We start from the raw sequence: 18,239 nt of genomic DNA, 5'->3' as shown, positions 1-18,239 counted from the left end.
TGATGGATTTTTGGGTTAACAATATGATGGATGTTTTGTCTTATACTGGCACAGGTACAGATTGGGGGCAATCTGAGAGATTGACTGCCATTGGCACAGGTACAAATGGGGGCAATATGATAGGTGCTGGCACAGATACATGGGGCAACATGATGGCTGCTGTCACAGGTACAGGGGCAGGGGGCGGTATGATAAGGTGGGAATTGGTAATGCAGGACCGGGTTGGGAGGGCACTGATTGAAGCCCTTGCCTAGGGTGCCAAAATACCTTGGCCCGGCCCTGCTTTGACCCATTGGTTTTAAATGTCCTTTTCTTCTTTTCATTGCAGTCTTTGCATTTGCATAAGGTGTGACCTTCTCTTTTTGTATATATTTCCAGATGAGAAAAGCAAGAATTTGAATAACTGAATACTGCTTGAAGACAACTAGTTTTTGTTCTGTTCTTACTAAGGACACCGGACGGAAGCACCAAATCCAGGACTGGGTATTTGCAGTGTCAAGTGCCACTGACATTCAAAAGATGTCTTAACTGAATCCAAAGGCTCCTGTGGACACCTTTGAAGCCATAGGTCATTACTAGTTTAGTTCAGTATGTAAAACAGAGTATTTGAAGTCATATTATTTTTTTAGTTTTTTTGGGTGGAGACAAAGATGACTCCCAGACAATCCTACGCAGAGACACATCAGTTTACACATGCATATGCTTTCATGACGTGTTTACAGATATGAATTTTGCTAAAATATGTATATGTAAATTAAGTTTAAATTAAGTTTTTTATTTGGCCAAATCTTTTATGGAGGATTCAGGTTTCAGTGAAAAAAAAACTGATCATGCACGAAATCAGGTGCTGTAAAATTAAAGCAAGTTAAGGTATATGCATGTATGCAGGTATGTGTTTTCTGCTCAAACAATTACATGCTGTGCTGTATGTGCAGATTAGTGCATCATTTCATACCACATAACGTTCTCCTGAAAACAATAGCAGACACTGAAATTGTACAGTTTCTGGTGAGTTTCCTTATCTATTAGATTCTGGACAAATGGTTCTGCTTTCCTTAAATACAATTCCACACAGATATGTAATCTGTCCCAGTGTGAATTGAAGCCTTTCAGTTCTGGTAGCTTTGAGGTGAGCTCATACACATAAATAGACTCCTGTGCAATGTTTCCTCTATGTTTTGGTCTTGTGTGCAGTAAGTACTATAGTGAGCTGGTGGCCAAAATTCTTACTTTATTATTAATAAGTAAGGCAAAATGGTGTGCATTACCATATGATTCTATACAGTGTGTGTATGTGTTTCCTTTTGGCATTGGTTATAGGTATACAAGCAATTGTGAGTATTGAATGGTACAAGAGCATTAAATTTACTAATAAACTCTATGTCCAAATGAAGGATGACATACCCTTTTACCATTAAGTGTAATATTAATGGTAAGTGTAATTCAATAGCATACATAAGGACATAAAAGTGATTCTAGTAAGTTTTTTAAGCACACTGAAATCAGTTAAATGGGTGATTGAGCTTTAAAGGATTTGTTCACTTTTAAATTAACTTTTAGTAGAGAGGGATATTCTGAGACAATTTGCAATTGTAATTTTTTTATTTGTGGTTTTTGAATTATTTAGCTGTTTGTTCAGCAGCTCTTCAGTTTGCAATTTCAGCAATCTGGTTGCTAGGGACCAAATTATTATTAAAATGTCCAAGTCTAAGCAACTTTTCAATTGGTCTTCATTATTTATTTTATTTAGTTTTTAATTATTTGCTTTCTTCTTCTGACTCTTTCCAGTCTTCAGATGGGGGTCAATAGTGCTCTGTAAGCCTACCAATTCATTGTTATTGCTACTTTTTATGACTGATCTTTCTAAAGCAATGCATCATTGCTAGGGTAAATTGGACCCTAGCAACCAAATTACTTAAAATGCAAATTGGAGAGCTACTGAATAAAATGTTAAACAGCTCAAAAAACCACAGATAATAAAAAATAAAAACCAATTGCAATGTGTCTCAGAATATCACTCTCTACATCATACTAAAAATTAATCAAATTGGGGATGTTCACGATAACTATGTATAAATATATAAGGGGGTCATATAATAATCTCTCTAATGCTTTATTTACCAGTAGATCTTTCCAGCTGACACAAGGTCACCCATTCCGATTAGAAGAAAAGGGGTGTTTTACAGCGAGAGCTAAGATTTGGAATTTTCTCCCTGAATCAGTTGTACTGACTGATACATTAGATAGCTTTAAGAAGGGGTTGGATGGCTTTTTAGCAAGTGAGGAAATACAGGGTTATGGAAGATAGCTCATGGTACAAGGTGATCCAGGGACTAGTCCGATTGCCATTTTAGAGTCAGGAAGGATTTTTTTCCCCCTCTGAGGCAAATTGGAGAGACTTCAGATGGGTTTTTTTTGCATTCCTCTGGATCAACTGGCATTTTAAAAAAAGTGAAAAGGTTGAACTTGATGGACGTGTATCTTTTTTCAACCTAACTTACTATGACTATGACTTGCAGTAAATTTTAAGGTGAGCAACCCCTTTAAAACCTGTCTTACAATGGTAGACACTAGCTTTACCAAGAATTAGAAGTAGTTCCCAGTTATTTTATTTTCAACTTAGGGAGGGAACACTGACCTTGGCAAACAATGCTGACTTGAGAATTAAAATATAGGAATGATTTATTATTCCTTGGCTGGGATGCAAGTGCTGTAAATTCATGAGGGAAGCCAGGGCCTAATGCAGTGTGCAAGGTGCAAAAAAAATAACCAGTTGCTGCTTCTTTTTTTTTTTTTATTGCATTTGTATGCTACGTTATGCTTTGCAAATAACCTTGTATGTATTTATTATCTTTCATTTATATAGAGTTGATATGTTATGCAGCTCTTTCCAGAGATCGCTCATCATTCACATCAGTCACTGCCCCTGAATAGGAAGGCAAAAGACTAAAATGCCCTGCAGAATGTTTTAGGGTTCACCAGTTTTATACTCATACAGAGGTTGCTGTGAGCATGACAAAGGGGTTGTTCACAATTGAATTAACTTTTAATTACGCAGAGAGTGATATTCCGAGACAATTTGCAATTAGTTTTCATGTTTTATTATTTGTGGTTTTTGAGTTATTTGGCTTTTTATTCAGCAGCTCTCCAGTTTTTAATTTTAGCAATCTGGTTGCTAGGGTTTAAATTACCCTAGCAACCATGCATTGATTTATATAAGAGACTAGAATATAAATAGGAGAGGGCCTGAATAGAAAGATGAGTAATAAAAAGTAGCAATAATAATAACTTTTTAGCCTTACAGAATATTTTCATAAACTATAAAAAAAAAAAGAAAAGTTGCTTAGAATTGGTCATTCTATAACATACTAAGGGGGTTATTTACTAAAATTCAAATTTATCTCATATTTTATTAAAAAAAAAATATTCCCATGCTCGAATTGATCTTATTTATTAATAAAATAACCCGAATGAATCGGATCGTGGACAAACTCCATAAAATCGAGCGAAAACCTGAATAGCTTACATTTTTCAGGCTTTTTTTCTGAAACGCTTGATTTTTTTGATTTTTTCCCCCGAAAACCCAGAAAAAGTTGTATTTTTGGGCTATACCCACCGAAGACCCCAATAACTTTAATTTGGGATAGGTGCCTCTCCCATTGACTTATCCAAGACCTCGACAGGTCTGAGATGGCAAATTTTCGGATGAAGGCTTTTTGCAGCATCGGGGTATAATTAATCCTGAAAAACTTTTTTAAGATTTTACCATACGGACCCTAAACGTTGAACCACCTCTTTAAAAGGTGCTCATCGTGTGGTCAAAAATACATAATGCCTTTATGGAATTGCCCACTATTGCACATCTGTAACAATGATGTGTTTTCTTTATGCAAAACTGTATATTCATCTTTTATTTAGAACCATTAATGTATACGAATGTATTAGGGTTTTGTCAACTGGCCAGTATTTTACCGGCCTGGCAGGTAAAAATGATGGTTGATCCCAATGTTAATAATAGGGAAAAAAGATAAATATATAGGAAGGCCGGTATTTTTTTAAGAAAAGGTGGCAACTAGGGTTGCCACCTGGCCAGTATTTTACCGGCCTGGCCGGTAAAAATGATTGCTGATCCCAATGTTATTAATAGGGAAAAAAGAAAAATATATAGGAAGGCCGATATTTTTTTGCAGAAAAGGTGCCAACCCTAGCATGTATTAATAAAAAATGAAAACATTTTTATTATAAATTCCCCTTATAATAAAAGCTGATCATTTAATTACCCATCCCTCCCCATTTAACATGAGTTTATGTATTTAATATAGTGCAAAGTGCCTGGGATAAAAACACACAAAAATATCCATGGTTCTTACCCAGAATTACATAGTAATGGACTCTGGATGTGCTTCACTGGTGAGCATTGTATGTTACCCAAGAGTGCTGTAGACTTTTTGTGTGTTTCTATGCTACGACCCCACTGTAGTTGGTAGATTAGATAGCTGTCCCACTCTACAAATTTACAGTATAAGTTTCTGGGTCTGGGATGATCATCATATTTAATATATTTACCGTCTTTTAAATATTTATTTATTCATCTTTTTCAGGCGCATGTTTTGTTCTACTCGCTACAAAGAGCTATTTTTTTTTGTTTTCAAAACCATAGCAAATCTGTCTGGCTAGTTTCCCTTTAAATAAATGTTAACGTCACACGCATGCTCCGTCGTCGCACTCTACGTGCCCAGGAATTCAGGCTACAGCACTTTGAGTAAGAAGGCGGAATTAGCGGCTGTGCCTCTCTGCGCATGTTTGGAAGTCCTTCACTGGGTAACTATCGGTCAAGTTGGGCTGTCTTGCGCATGCGCGTTCGCGTCTCTGTTTGTTATTGTGGGCGGGTTGCGGGCTGTGGACTGCGCGAACGGCTTGTTGGGTTTGAGTGGGCCGGAAATCCGTGACAGCGGCCTAAGAACCGCATATAGAGAGGGAAGAGATAATTTGTCAGTCGAAGGGGCGCAGGCCCGGGCATGGAGCTTGGGCAGCATTGAAGAGTTTTGCAGGCAGGTAATGGGGTCGCCGTTCCCACGGGGCTATGGATTCTACTCTAGCAGTGCAGGCAGGGTCCATTTGTTTTAAATTGCATGAAGTAGCTGGTAGTAGCGTATGGTCTTTTAGCGTGTTTTAACTACAATTCCTAATCCTAGTCGCTTCCAGGTATGGCAACCATGTGGCACTTTGGCTGTTACTGGACTTTAACTACCAACACCCTCGTTACAGCCAGCTTTTTTTTTTTTTTAAAGAGGTTGTTCTCTTTTAAATTAAGTTTTAGTATGATGTAGTGATCAATAATTCTGAAACAATTTGCATTTGCTTTTCATTTTTTATTTGTGTTTTTTTTAGTTATTTATCTTTTTATTCAGCAGCTCTTCAGTTTGCAATTTTACCCTAGCAACAATGCCTTGAGTTGAATAGGAGTGTGCTTGAATAGAAATGAGTAAAATAAAGTAGGACAAATCATTAAACAAACCTTAAAAAGTTAATGAAAAATAATTAAAATTTTGCTTAGAAATAGCCATTCTATAACATACAAAAAGTTAACTTAAAGGTAAACCACCTCTTTAATGGTAGACAGATAAATGCAAATGAGCCAGAGTTCATTTGACGTTGAAGGCCTTTCCCCGTAGAGTTTACAATCTAAGTTGGTTAACCTTGTATGCATTTTGCTACACTGTAGCTGCTACATTGTTTCTGGAGTCAGGACCGCCTGTGCAGTGAATATAAACAGATGCAGACAATATTTGCAAACACAATTACGTTTACATAAACTTTAAAATTATTGAAAATGTTGAATGAATGAATGTATATATTGAACTTGCTTTGAATGATATTGGGGAATTTTTGATTAAATTGACCCTAGTTTGTGACATAAACCTTAAGTTTAAAATGTAAGCTTCACTGGAGCAGGGACTGCAGTGATTGATGTATAATCTTTATAATTACTTGTAGGTAATTAAAATATCAGCCCAGGGATGATGTACAGTAATAAAAACATTGTTTATGTAATTTGCAATCTTACAGGTACAGTGTCCCAGGGCCAGGACTCCAGGAGTATGTTTGGTTTAGGGTAAGTGTACACGCTAAGATTCAGGGAGATTTGGTCGTCCAGCGACAAATCACCTCTTCTTAGGGCGACTAAGCTCCCCGAAAAGCTTTCCCGATAGGTTTCACGAGGAAGCTTCAGCCTACCTCGGAAAACGAAGCGCTCAGAGTGCCATCCTGTGATTCTAGCCGGGGGAAGGCTTTTAGGGAAGATAAGTCGCCCGAAGAAGAGGCGATTTGTTACTGGGCGACTAAATCTCCCCGAATCTTAGCGTGTGCCCTTACCCTAAAGGGTGCAACTTCTGAAGTGATTATCTTCATTGTCAGAGAGCTGTTGTATCCCAAGGCTTGGACAATCCATTGTGGAACTTTGTCGTTAAAACCACAGAGTCTCTTTATTTGATTTTATGAAGAATATGGGATTGGTTTACATTGCGTAGACTAGGAACTAGGTGTATCTGGTTTCATTTGGAAGTCCCCCTGGCAAAAGGTCAATCACATGTTAAACAAGTACTCTTAACCTTTCCTCTGGGATCCAAAAAAGGCCCCCATGCCGTTTTTAAAGTGGCTCTTTAAATAATGTGCTACAGGTATGGGGTCCGTTATCCGGAAACCGTTATCAAGAAAGTTCCGAATTAAGGTAAGGCTCCCGTAGACTCCATTATAATCAAATAATTCAAATCTTTAAAAATGATTTCCTTTTTCTCTTTAATAATAAAACAGTCCCTTGTGATTCATCCAAACTAAGATATAATGAATCCTTATTGGGAGCAAAACAAGCCTGTTTGGTTTATTTAATGTTTACATGGTTTTCTAATAGACTTAAGGAATGAAGATCCAAATTATAGAAAGATCCATTATCAGGAAAACCCCAGGTCCCAAGCCTTCTTTATAACCGCTCCCATACTTGTATATTGTTATGACAAATATGATTATAACCGTGAATAATTTATTTTAAACCAAATAGGAACGATCAGGTTAAACCACGATGTAGATGCTATCTGTGCCACAGCTATCATTTTCAGATTGTCATCTAGAAAAAGGAGTATATGTAATGCATCCATGATTCCACTTTATTCAGCAATAGAAGCACTTTTACCATCATCGTTCTTGTTCATATAAGAGACTGGGGCTGCCAGCAGAAGACCTTTCTTCCGCCATATCCCCACTGCTTATTCCTATAATAAGTCATATATAATTTCTTATTGTATCGACCACAGAGATTCTAAATTGTACTTTGTTTGGTTCGAACAATGGCTCAATGGTGAACTTCATAGAGTCCGACTAAAGTCAGCATAGATAGTAGAGAGAGAACTTCTACAGAGGTGGAAGCAAGAATGTCTGTCCTTGTGGGGCTTGTTTCATTGAACAGGCTACGTGGGTTTCTCTGGAATTTGTTTTTTTTTTATTTTTTTTTTTATTTAATTGATTTTGAGTGTTTTCTGGAATGTTAATGAGGTTTTAGCTCATAGGGCTAGTAAGTCTACTAGAAAATCATGTAAAGATTAAATAAACCCAATAGGCTGGTTTTGCTTCCAGTAAGCATTAATTATATCTTTGTTTGGATCAAGTACAAGCTACTGTTTTATTATAACAAAGAAAAAGGAAATCCATTAAAAAAAATTGCATTATTTGTATGAAATGTAGTCTATGGGAGACGGACTTTCCATAATTTGGAGCTTCCAGAATAATGGGTTTCTGGATAACAGATCCCATACCTGAAATAAACTTCAAAACACTAGCCACAAAAAATATAGACCAATTGTCTTCGAGTTTCACTGCCTGGAGGATACTAAAAGATCTTTGAGGCCTTGAGGTCCGAACTGAGTTGACGACCCCCGTAAAGGTCCAGGGCAGTGGTTTAGGCACAGGCCTGAAGGTAAGGTAGGGTGACCGTTGGGGAGAATGCTTATTTGCTGTCCTAGATATTCCTGGAAGCCCAGCCTGAAGGCCAAGTAGGGGGAAATTTAAGATGGAAACAAATTTGCTGTCCTAGATGTTATTTGAACTGTAGCTGATATAGCAATGTTATCCTAAATATTTAACCTTTTTATGAGCTAAGGGGGACTTGAATATCTAGATGCATATTCACCAATGGAGACATGAAGCAAAGACAACCAAAGAAACAACTTTGGTTTAGGTTTAAAAAAGATTTAAATTATTATTATTATTTCATATTACAAGGAAGGAGGTAAAGGTAATCAGTGAGAGCTTGCACACACTACAGACTTGTAAGCAAAAGGTGCCTATAGTGTGGGGGAGCCCTGAATTAAATTCTCCTTTTCTTTTCTCTAATATTCTAGTTTTTTTTTACTGTGTGTATATATTCAGACTTCTGTTGCCCATGGTGACTTGACACGTCAAAGCAACAAAATACCCTAAATTACCCTATAGGCAAAGCTAATGGGGAAAAAAACAGCTCTTAAAGGAGATGTAAACCTAGAAATAAAATCTGCCTAATAAGAGATTGTATTTGTAATTAACTTTCCCATATACATCAATTCACAATTCATTTAATTTGTTTAAAGTTATTTGTAAATGTGATAGCCACTCACTCAGTCCATTTCTGTTTTCTGTCCTGGTGGCACCAAACTCTGAAACAATGTAGCAGAAGCAGCTGGTTAAAGTGGTGGTTCACCTTTTAAGTTTACTTTTAGTATGTTATAGAATGGCTAATTCTAAGCAACTTTTCATTTAGCCTTCATTGCAGCCTTGTAACCATAATGATCCAGGCCTTGCAACATGGGTAGCTGCTGTACACTTTGAACTTACTAGGCCATCTTTTGTGTGTCAGTGGCTCTGCACATGCTCAGTGAGCTACTTAAGGGTCATCAGATATCATCAAACAGAAAATGAGTTTTTTCTGTCATAGAGGCTGATGCCATGGGGCTGATTATATTGTATTTCATTCAAACGATAAAAGCACTGTGAATGATATTATTAATTAGCTGTGTACCAGGACATTTTTATAATGTACTGTAAATTGGGAGTGGGTCCCTAAGCTCAGGTATGGGATAGCAGCCCAAAACATGTGCTGGGAATCCGCAGAAAAGAAGATGGGTGCATCCTTAGAGTAACAGATATTCCCTGCTAAAGGGCTGTCTCAGAGGTCCAATCTTGTATAACTTTTGTACACTACGTCTTGCTAGGTTTTAGTTTTCCTTTAGTTTTTCCTCTGATGGTTTCCAGCTTTCAAATGGGAGTCACTTTTAGTAGAGAGTAATCTGACATCATTTTCAACTGGTTTCGTTTTTTTATTATTTGGCTTTTTATTGAGCAACTCCCCATTTTGCTATTTCAGCAATCTGGTTCTAGGTTCCAAATTACCCTAGCAACCATGCATTGATTTGCATTGGAGACCAGAATATGAATAGGAGAGGGCTTGAATAGAAAGTGGAATAATTAAAAGTAGAAATGGCAATAAAGTTGTAGTCTCACAGAGCATTTGTTTTTTAGATGGGGTCAGTGACCCCCATTTGAAAGCAGGACAGATTCACAAGAAGAAGGCACATTCAATTTATTTTTAATAAAAGTTGAAAAGTTGCTTAGAATTACTATTACATACTTAAAGGTAAACCTCCCCTTTAAGGATTTCTTGTTAAACTCTAGATGTACAATGTCTAGAATGTATAACATCAAATTTAATCTTGTGGTTTCCTAATCTCTCTCCATGTACTGCATATAGATGTGCTCACTGGGCTGTTCAGGGTCTCTAAGAAAAATGCACATTCGCCGGTTGTGCATAAACTTTCTGATGTTCTTTTTCAGTCTGAAGTGATTGTACGGAAACAACCACGGCATGGGGGCAAAGGAGAAATTGGAGGCCATGTTAAATGTGGCCCTTCGGGTCCCAAGCATCATGCTGCTAGATGTGCTATACAGATGGGATGTCAGCTCTTTCTTCCAGCAAATCCAAAGAAGCAGCCTCAATAACAGCCCACTGTTCCAATACAAGTACCTGGCACTCAACATGCATTATGTGGGTGAGTTATTCTGTGTTCTGACCCCAAAGTAACTTGCTGATTGGCTCTAAGTAACCAATCTGGAGAAAGGGAAGTGAAACTTTACTGTCGTTTATACTCAATGGGAATCACACTGACTATGGCAAACACTAACAACTGATTTCTGAACTGTGGGTGACCCCATTCTAGAGAGCCTGGACTGGCCATATCGAGGATGACTTTGACATAGTTTGGCCTGTTTAAATATATTGCAATATATGGACAAACAATACCTGTTTTATTTAAAGGGGAAGGCATTTTTAGTAGCTTAAGGCATTAAAATGTTTCAATGTCCTTAATATATTGATTATATTGATATATTGAGGCTGAGTTCTATAGGGAACTCTGAGTATCACCATTGTATTATAAGGGATAATATACCTCCTACTGTAAAATGTTAGGATATTTGAAGTCACTGAGTGGTTCTATTAGAGTATAAAAGCTGTAGACTGATGCAGGGAACGCTCACTCATGTATTATAAGGAATAATGTACCCCCCCACCTACTGTAAGTTTCAACATCAATACATTTTCTTTTGTCACTAAATAAAGTTGACGTCACTAAGTGTGAAGAGAGATTAGGTTATTTGTGCGTTTTATGTATCCATTCTTTCCCTGAATTAGCTTAATACTTTACTTTTATCCTGTTGCTATTTTTGCTGCAGAGCTTGAGTGTGTGCAAATTCTTTACTTGGGAAAGTCTCCAGCTTACATTTTTAAGTTAATTTCTTGTTTCCTGACATCAGAAGGCAAGACTGCCTAACATGAAACGGTACAAAATTTTTCGTATGATATTATCTGTGCGTCTATGGCTACCTTAAAGGAGAAGAAAGGCAAAAATTAAGTAAGTTTTATCAGAAAGATCTATATAAATGTAGCAGTAAACCCTCAAAGTAATGCTGCTCCGAGTCCTGTCAAAAGAAACACCACATTTCTTTCCTTTATTGTGTACACATGGGCTTCTGTATCAGACTTCCTGTTTTCAGTTTAAACCTCCAGGGCTAGGGCTTGAGCATGCTCCGTTTGTTCCTCTCTCCCCCTCCCTTCTCTGCTGTAATCTGAGCCCAGAGTGAGCAGGGAAAGACTCAGGAAGTAATGCCACAGCAAGCCAATATGGCAGCTGCTATCCTAAACAAACAGAGCTTCTAGAGCTGTTTACTCAGGTATGGTAAAGCATTCTACAGAATAAATACAGAATTCTAGCTTGCATTACTGTGGATAATCTATTGGCAATAAACTGCCTCAGTAGCTTTCCTTCTCCTTTAATGCTTGGCACATGGTTGTCCTTGCATATCCCTGCAAAAATCCGATCCATGTGCTGTACATCTGTCCCAGTGTTAGGGCTCCCTTCTGACCTGTCTCGCTGACATGAGGTGTGTACCATGTACTGACTCTGTGGGGCAGATTTATCAAATGTGAGTTTAGAGCTTTATTACTAAAAACTTGCCATGTTTGATTCATTCAGGATTTTTAGAATCATATTTATCAAATGGTCACTTGCTTTTACCCATTGATAAATGCAATTCTAAAAATCCTGTAGGAATGAATAGTACGTGGGTGAATTTTTATTTATTAATGGAACAGTAACACCAAAATTAGTGTTTTAAATTAATGAAAATATCATGTAATATTGCCCTGCATTGGTAAAACTGATGTATTTGCTTCAGAAATACTACTATAGTTCATATAAACAAGCTGCTCAATAGCAATGGCTGAAATTAAAAAAAGGCTATATGGCACAAGATAAATAGTGGATAACAGATACCATTATGTTCTACAGAGCTTTTCTGCTGTGTAATTTGAGCCTTTTCTCCTTTGAATGGTTGCCCCCATGACTACACAGCTGCTTATGTATATAAACAATAGTTGTGTTTCTAAGACAAACATAGCAGTTTTACCAGTGCAGGGCAACACTGGATTATATTTGTATTACTTTAAAACAATTTAATTCTTTGATGTTACTGTTCGTTTAAGCTCTTAACTCACACACATTTTGATAAATCTGTCCCTATATGTACTGGAATTGAAACCTTGCCAGTTCCCAAATCTAAGACCAGGCATTATGTGCCATTCTTTTAGCACTGCATTAGATATCAATAGCTGAAAATTAAAGGCATGTTTGCCTTTTTTTTTAATTGATATCTATTTCTTGTGGTCATATTATGAACATTCCTTTATATATTAGACTTTATGTATTTAGACTGTAAGCCCCATGGTTTACGGTCCTTCATCGTTTTGTCACCTTGACACTGACAATCTGTATTGTACTATTTTTTATATTTATGTGAATTGTAGTTCTAATGCACTTATTGTTACTTATTAATGCAGTGACCCCTTGTTTATAACTACAAATTATTGTTTTGCTGTACAGTGCTTTGTCCTCAATGAGCACTATACAAATAAAAATATACATACTTGCATATTATTATTCATTATCTGTATAGTTTGATATAATATATAATGTGTATACCTCTGTATATAGCACCAATGTATTCCCCCAACCAGACGTTATACATCATAATCTAAGATGTCTATCACATTTTCATCAGTCCTGTCCAGTGGAGCTTACAATCTAAGGTCCCTATCATATTCAAACACACACTAGGGTAATTTTTATCATGAGCCCGTTAACCTGCCTGTATGTTTTTGGAGCATGGGAGGAAAACCCTGCAGACATGGGGGGGTAACATTCAAATTACCTCTGGGAAAGCAAAAATGGCAGCTGCAGTTGTAGGGAGTTGCTGAGATGCACCACTCAAAGATTCAAAAATGTAAAAAAAATAGCACCTAAAAACTTTTTTGCATAATGGGAAAAAAACATAAACTTGTAAGTGAATTTCAATATAAATTCATTGAATATTTTCAGTGGTTGTAAAGTTGTGTAGATGTAATTGCTATTGAAAGCCATATCCAGGGTAGGACTGGAATATTGGTGGCCCACGGGGCTGCAACACAAAGGGCCCACCTGGCAGTCTCCGGGGGCCCCTACCGACTTCTAAACCCTCGACCCCTGTCACAGGCAAGAGCTCTTTCTTTATGGGGAAGCCGATTGGGGGAGCTGGTCTGGTCCGGGGCCCACTGGGTTTTTTCCCTGTATCCTCCGGCTCAGTCCGACCCTGGCCGTATCTTTCTGGTTCTGACTCTTGAAACAGTGTGGTATGAATCTCCAACTCACAACACAAAGAGCAGAGAATATAAACAGCCAGACAGATGCTGTTTTCATTAGCAATTATATTTACAAATAACTATAAAACTGTTTTAAAAAAGGTTAATGTATGTTGGAAACATTCTTACATTTTATTTATGCAAAGAAAAAAAAAAGCCCTGTTTTTGGGTGGAGTTCCTCTTGAAAGTATTTTATTGACATAAAATAACTCCGCTCTTATCGCTGTGTCTTTCATGCATAATCCATTCTGACAGGATGATAAAAGTAAATCAATAAACCATGCCATGGGAAAGTGCCATAACTCTACTTATTGGCTGGAGTAGAACAGGGAGGCAGTTGCATGGGTTCTACTGCAAATTTTTTCAATGTCCTGTATAGGGATAAAACGTCTTAATCATCAACATTAGCAGGTTATCAGACTGGTTTAGTTTAGGCCCCTTTTGAGGCCCGATATTTGTCCAAGGACCCACCTTTGCACAAGGTTACAGACATATAAACACATTGCAGAATTTTGTATATATAGTACGTGTTTACCCCAAATGTTTAACTGACCCCCATGGTGGGTTTCCAGGAGTATCTAGGGCAGATGATAAGCATTCTCTCCTAATCTGTCCCTAATTTATGAACCACCCTATGGGGTGAAATCACTGCTCTATATAATCAAGTGTCTATTCTTTACCATGTTTTCTCACTTAATTCATGTTTGCCCATTAACTGTTTAATACAGACCAAATCTTCTCTTGCAGGCTACATCCTGAGCGTGGTTCTATTGACATTGCCCCGACAGCATCTGGCTAAATTGTATCTATATTTTGTGGCTGCTCTCTTGCTGTATGTGGGGCATCAGATCTCCAGGTATGTGTCTTCTTCTCTTTATAGGATCCTTGTACAAAACATTCAGCAACTTACTGTTAAAGCTGTAGTGCTTCTGGAAATTTACTATGTTATGGAATGTCCTGTGCAACTTTTCAGTTGGTCTTAAAGTTTTATATGGCTTCTGGCACTCTTAATCATAGACCGTGTCATTTTCTGTTACTTATTCCTTATCTTTCTATTCATGGCTTCTCCTATTTCATCTTCCAGTCTCTTCATTCAAACCACTTGCTATGGTAAATTACAGCCTAGCAATGCAGTAGCTGCTGACATTCTAAAGTGGATAGATGCTGAACAAAAAGAAAAAAATATAAATTTTTAGACCAACTGCAAACTGCCTCATAAGATCCCTGTCTGCATCATACTAAATTTAAAGGTGAACAACCTCCCTTTAACACTAAATAACACTGCGTAAATACAGTTCACTAAACCAGGAAGCACTTTCAGCAGATGTCATTGGTTCTTGAGATTTATGGCTCATGTAATAGATTCTGTGATCATAAGAATCTTTGGGTCAATGACACTTCAGTGTCACTCTGTGTTATCAAGATCTATAAAAGATGTGAAATGCTGATCTCTTAATTTGTTCTCCTTTATAGAACTGAAGATATTTCAGATAATGGTAATATATTATTAGGTGGGTCAAAAAAAAAAGAAAACTCAACAACTATAAAAAATTAAGACTAGATTAATTGCTGGGGATAGGACATTCTGCAACATACTGAGAGTCCGCTAAATTAGGTGAATAGGTGAAATGCTCCAATGCTTTGCATTATATTGTCCTATTTACATTCTTGCCAGGGATTATGTCCGCAGTGAGATGGAATCTGGCTACGAAGGGCCAATGCACCTAGAACCATTGTCCATGAACCGCTTTATCACTGCACTAGTGGGTGAGTAATTCATTACCCATAATGCTGTTCCCTCTGCTAAGATGTTAATGATTTAAAGATATGTATGATCTGTGGTGATAAACTAGATGTTTTATCAAATGGCTGAACGGCAGGCCAGATATTGGGGGGGTATGGTTCTGGTTCTTATTAAGGGACCATTCTTTAGAATTTAGTTGTATTAGGGTGAATTGACTGATAACTTATCAAAACATCCATCAGTGCTGGGGTGTCTGGCTTCATGTCATCTTAAGGTGGCCATACATTGAGAGATCCGCTCGTTTGGTGATATCGCCAAACGAGCGGATCTCTCCCCGATATTAGCAATATCGGGCTGATCCGATCGTGGGCCCTAGGGCCCAACGATCGGATCCTAACGCATGGAAAACGGGGGTCGGATCGAGGGACCGCATCAACGAACAGATGCGGCCGCAATCCGACGGGATTTTTCATCCCAATCCGATTGAGATCTGGCCGACTTTCGGCCAGATCTCGATCGGTGAAGCCCGTCGGGGGGCCCCATACACGGGGGCCAATAAGCTGCTGACACGGTCTGTCTGTAGCTTTTATCGGTCCGTGTATGGTCACCTTAAGGCAGTGCTCCCATGCATGTACCATAAATGAGTTAAGCTTAAATGTAATTTTGGTTTCTCTCCACTGCTCCAGTAGGGAACAGTTTAAAGGGGCAGTATACCCTGTTTAATATAAGATGAATGTATAGGGTTTATGCCAAACATACTTTTTTTTTTGCTATTGTTTTTGTTACTTATGCTAAACAGGGAAACTGAAGCTGCTCCATGTTTTGTTTTTGGCCTGAAAGGTGTTAAATTCCCAGTGCACAGATAATCTCCTTGAAAAAAATACACTCCTAACTTCACAAGATGTGAAGGGAGGAGGGCGTATACTAGTAATCTAATCCTCTACCTCACAAGGATTAAATACGGAGTGGTTTCATTTTGCCCAGTTTAGCTCAACAAACACTATAGATTTTTGTTTTTTTATCCACATTTATTTTATCCAGAATGCTCAGGACCTGGGGCTTTCTGGATAACGGATCTTTCTGTAATTTGGATCTTGATACCTTAAGTCTATTAGAAGATCATGCAACATTAAATAAACCCAATAGGCTGGTTTTGCCTCCAATAAGGATTAAGTATATCTTAGTTTGGATCAAGTACAAGTCACTGTTTTATTAGAGAGAAAAAGGAAATCATTTTTAAAAAATTTAATTATTTGTATAAAATGGAGTATATGTGAGATGGATCAGTAATTTTCCACTCTTGCAGGTTTTATACTTTGTGTAAGTGGCAGTGCACGTCTTGTTACTTTCACCTAGTGATCATTTTGGTCTCATGCTGTGTTTTAGGCCAGCTGGTGGTGTGCACTCTCTGCTCCTGTGTGATGAAAACTAAACAGATCTGGCTGTTCTCGGCTCACATGCTGCCTCTCCTGGCCCGCCTCTGCCTTGTCCCCATTGAGACGATCGTCGTCATTAACAAGTTTGCTATGATTTTTACTGGACTTGAAGTCTTGTACTTTCTGGCATCAAATCTGTTGGTCCCCTTTAATCTTGCGAAGTCTGCATACCGGGAGCTCGCACAGGTAAGCAGCCGAGTCTTTTTTGGGCTCTGCCATGTCTTCACTGCAGAGCTGCTTTTGTAAACAAAGGGCTTGCACCAGTGATCACAGAGAAAACTAAGCTGAAAGCCACACCATAACATAAGAAATAATAAAAAAAAAAAAATGGATGACTTAACAGTTCTAAGGTGAAGCTCCCTTTTAGTTTGGGTTATTGCCAAGTAGGGCAAGCAGTTGAATGAGTTTATTGAACTTCTGCTTGAAAAATGACGCAGGTCCGGTTTTTGTGTTTCCTCCTTTTTCGCCTTCATTGTCACCTGTGTTTGTAGTCAAATGATGTGACTTTGTGATGTCACAGCATTGCTCCAAGAATAGCCAATGGCAAAACATTTGATAAATTCCAAAGTCTAACTGCCTGACTTTCCGTCTTCCGGTTCCATTTTCTCAGCCCAATTAGCCCTGGTGCCAAGTCTACTTTTGTTGTAGCATATAAGTGCCTTTTTTATGTTCATTCACTGGCTCCCATACTTTTGCTTGTCCTCCGTGGTTGACACAAAGCAGGATAAAAATTGGGATAAAGGCCTATATGCTGCATGAGATACCCATGTCACACTAGTATAAACACACTCACATGGTTTTTATATAGCTTTAAAGGGATACTTTCATGGGAAAAAAAAATTCCAAAATGCATCAGTTAATAGTGCTCCTCCAGCAGACTTCTGCACTGAAATTAGTTTCTTAAAAGAGCAAAATTTTGAAATCTGACAAGGGGCTAGTCAGTTTTCCAGCTGCCCCCAGTCATGTGACTTGTGCTCTGATAAAGTTCAGTCACTTTACTGCTGTACTGCAAGTTGGCGTGATATCACCCCCTCCCTTTCCCCCCCAGCAGCCTAACATCAAAACAATGGGAAAGATAGCAGCTCCCTAATACAAGATAACCGCTCCCTGCTAGATCTAAGAACAGCACTCCGTAGTAAAATCCATGTCCCACTGTAACTCATTCAGCTACATTAAGTAGGAGAAACAACAGCCTGCCAGAAAGTTCCATCCTAAAGTGCTAGCTCTTTCTGAAAGCACATGACCAGGCAAAATAACCTGAGCTAGCGCCTACACACCAATATTAGAACTAAAAAAATAAATTTACTGATTCATGAAATTTTATATTGAGTGAATTATTTGCTGAAAATTGACAATCCCTCCAATTCTCCAATATGTTACAATCCCAATTAGTTTATTCAAGAGTCAAGTTTTACCAGATCTGTGTTAAAGGAGAAGGAAAGCTACGGAGGCATTTTATTGCCAATAGATTAGCTGCAATAGTGCAAGCTAGAATGCTATATCTATTCTGTAGAATGTTTTACCATACCTGAGTAAAAAACTCTAGAAACTCTGTTTGTTTAGAATAGGAGCTGCAGTATTAACATGGTGTGACATCACTTCCTGCCTGAGTCGCTCCCTGCTCTGGGCTCAGATTACAGTAGAGAAGGGAGGCGTGGGGGAAGAGGAGCAAACTGAGCATGCTCTTGCCCAGGGCAATGAGGTTTAAGGTGAAGGCAGGAAGTCTGATACAGAAGCCCATGTGTACACAATAGTAGGAAAGAAATGCAGTGCTTCTTTTGACAGGGGACTCAGAGCAACATTA

At 38.1% G+C, this 18,239-nt stretch overlaps 1 protein-coding gene across 7 annotated transcripts in view; it reads left to right on the top strand.

The window, feature by feature from the left end:
• The window catches only part of rnf145.L (ring finger protein 145 L homeolog), a 30,991-nt gene that overhangs the window by 4,026 nt on the left and 8,726 nt on the right, over positions 1-18,239 (top strand). For 2 of the 7 annotated variants that reach the window (XM_018250972.2, XM_041585093.1), the window contains 6 exons: positions 379-568; positions 4,602-4,821; positions 9,859-10,073; positions 14,003-14,111; positions 14,931-15,022; positions 16,386-16,621. In XM_018250972.2, the coding sequence (XP_018106461.1) occupies positions 9,890-10,073; positions 14,003-14,111; positions 14,931-15,022; positions 16,386-16,621 (621 nt within the window). In that variant the 5' untranslated portion in view covers positions 379-568; positions 4,602-4,821; positions 9,859-9,889. Of the gene's footprint in view, positions 1-378; positions 569-4,601; positions 4,822-4,859; positions 5,056-9,858; positions 10,074-10,836; positions 10,935-14,002; positions 14,112-14,930; positions 15,023-16,385; positions 16,622-18,239 lie in introns of those variants that run through there. The other 5 variants (XM_018250973.2, XM_041585094.1, XM_018250971.2 and 2 more) reach the window with 5 other exon arrangements.

This window comes from Xenopus laevis, chromosome 3L, assembly GCF_017654675.1.
Source record: "Xenopus laevis strain J_2021 chromosome 3L, Xenopus_laevis_v10.1, whole genome shotgun sequence".
In the NCBI taxonomy this organism is placed as follows: Eukaryota; Metazoa; Chordata; class Amphibia; order Anura; family Pipidae; genus Xenopus; species Xenopus laevis.
This window is presented reverse-complemented; position numbering and strand designations above follow the sequence as displayed.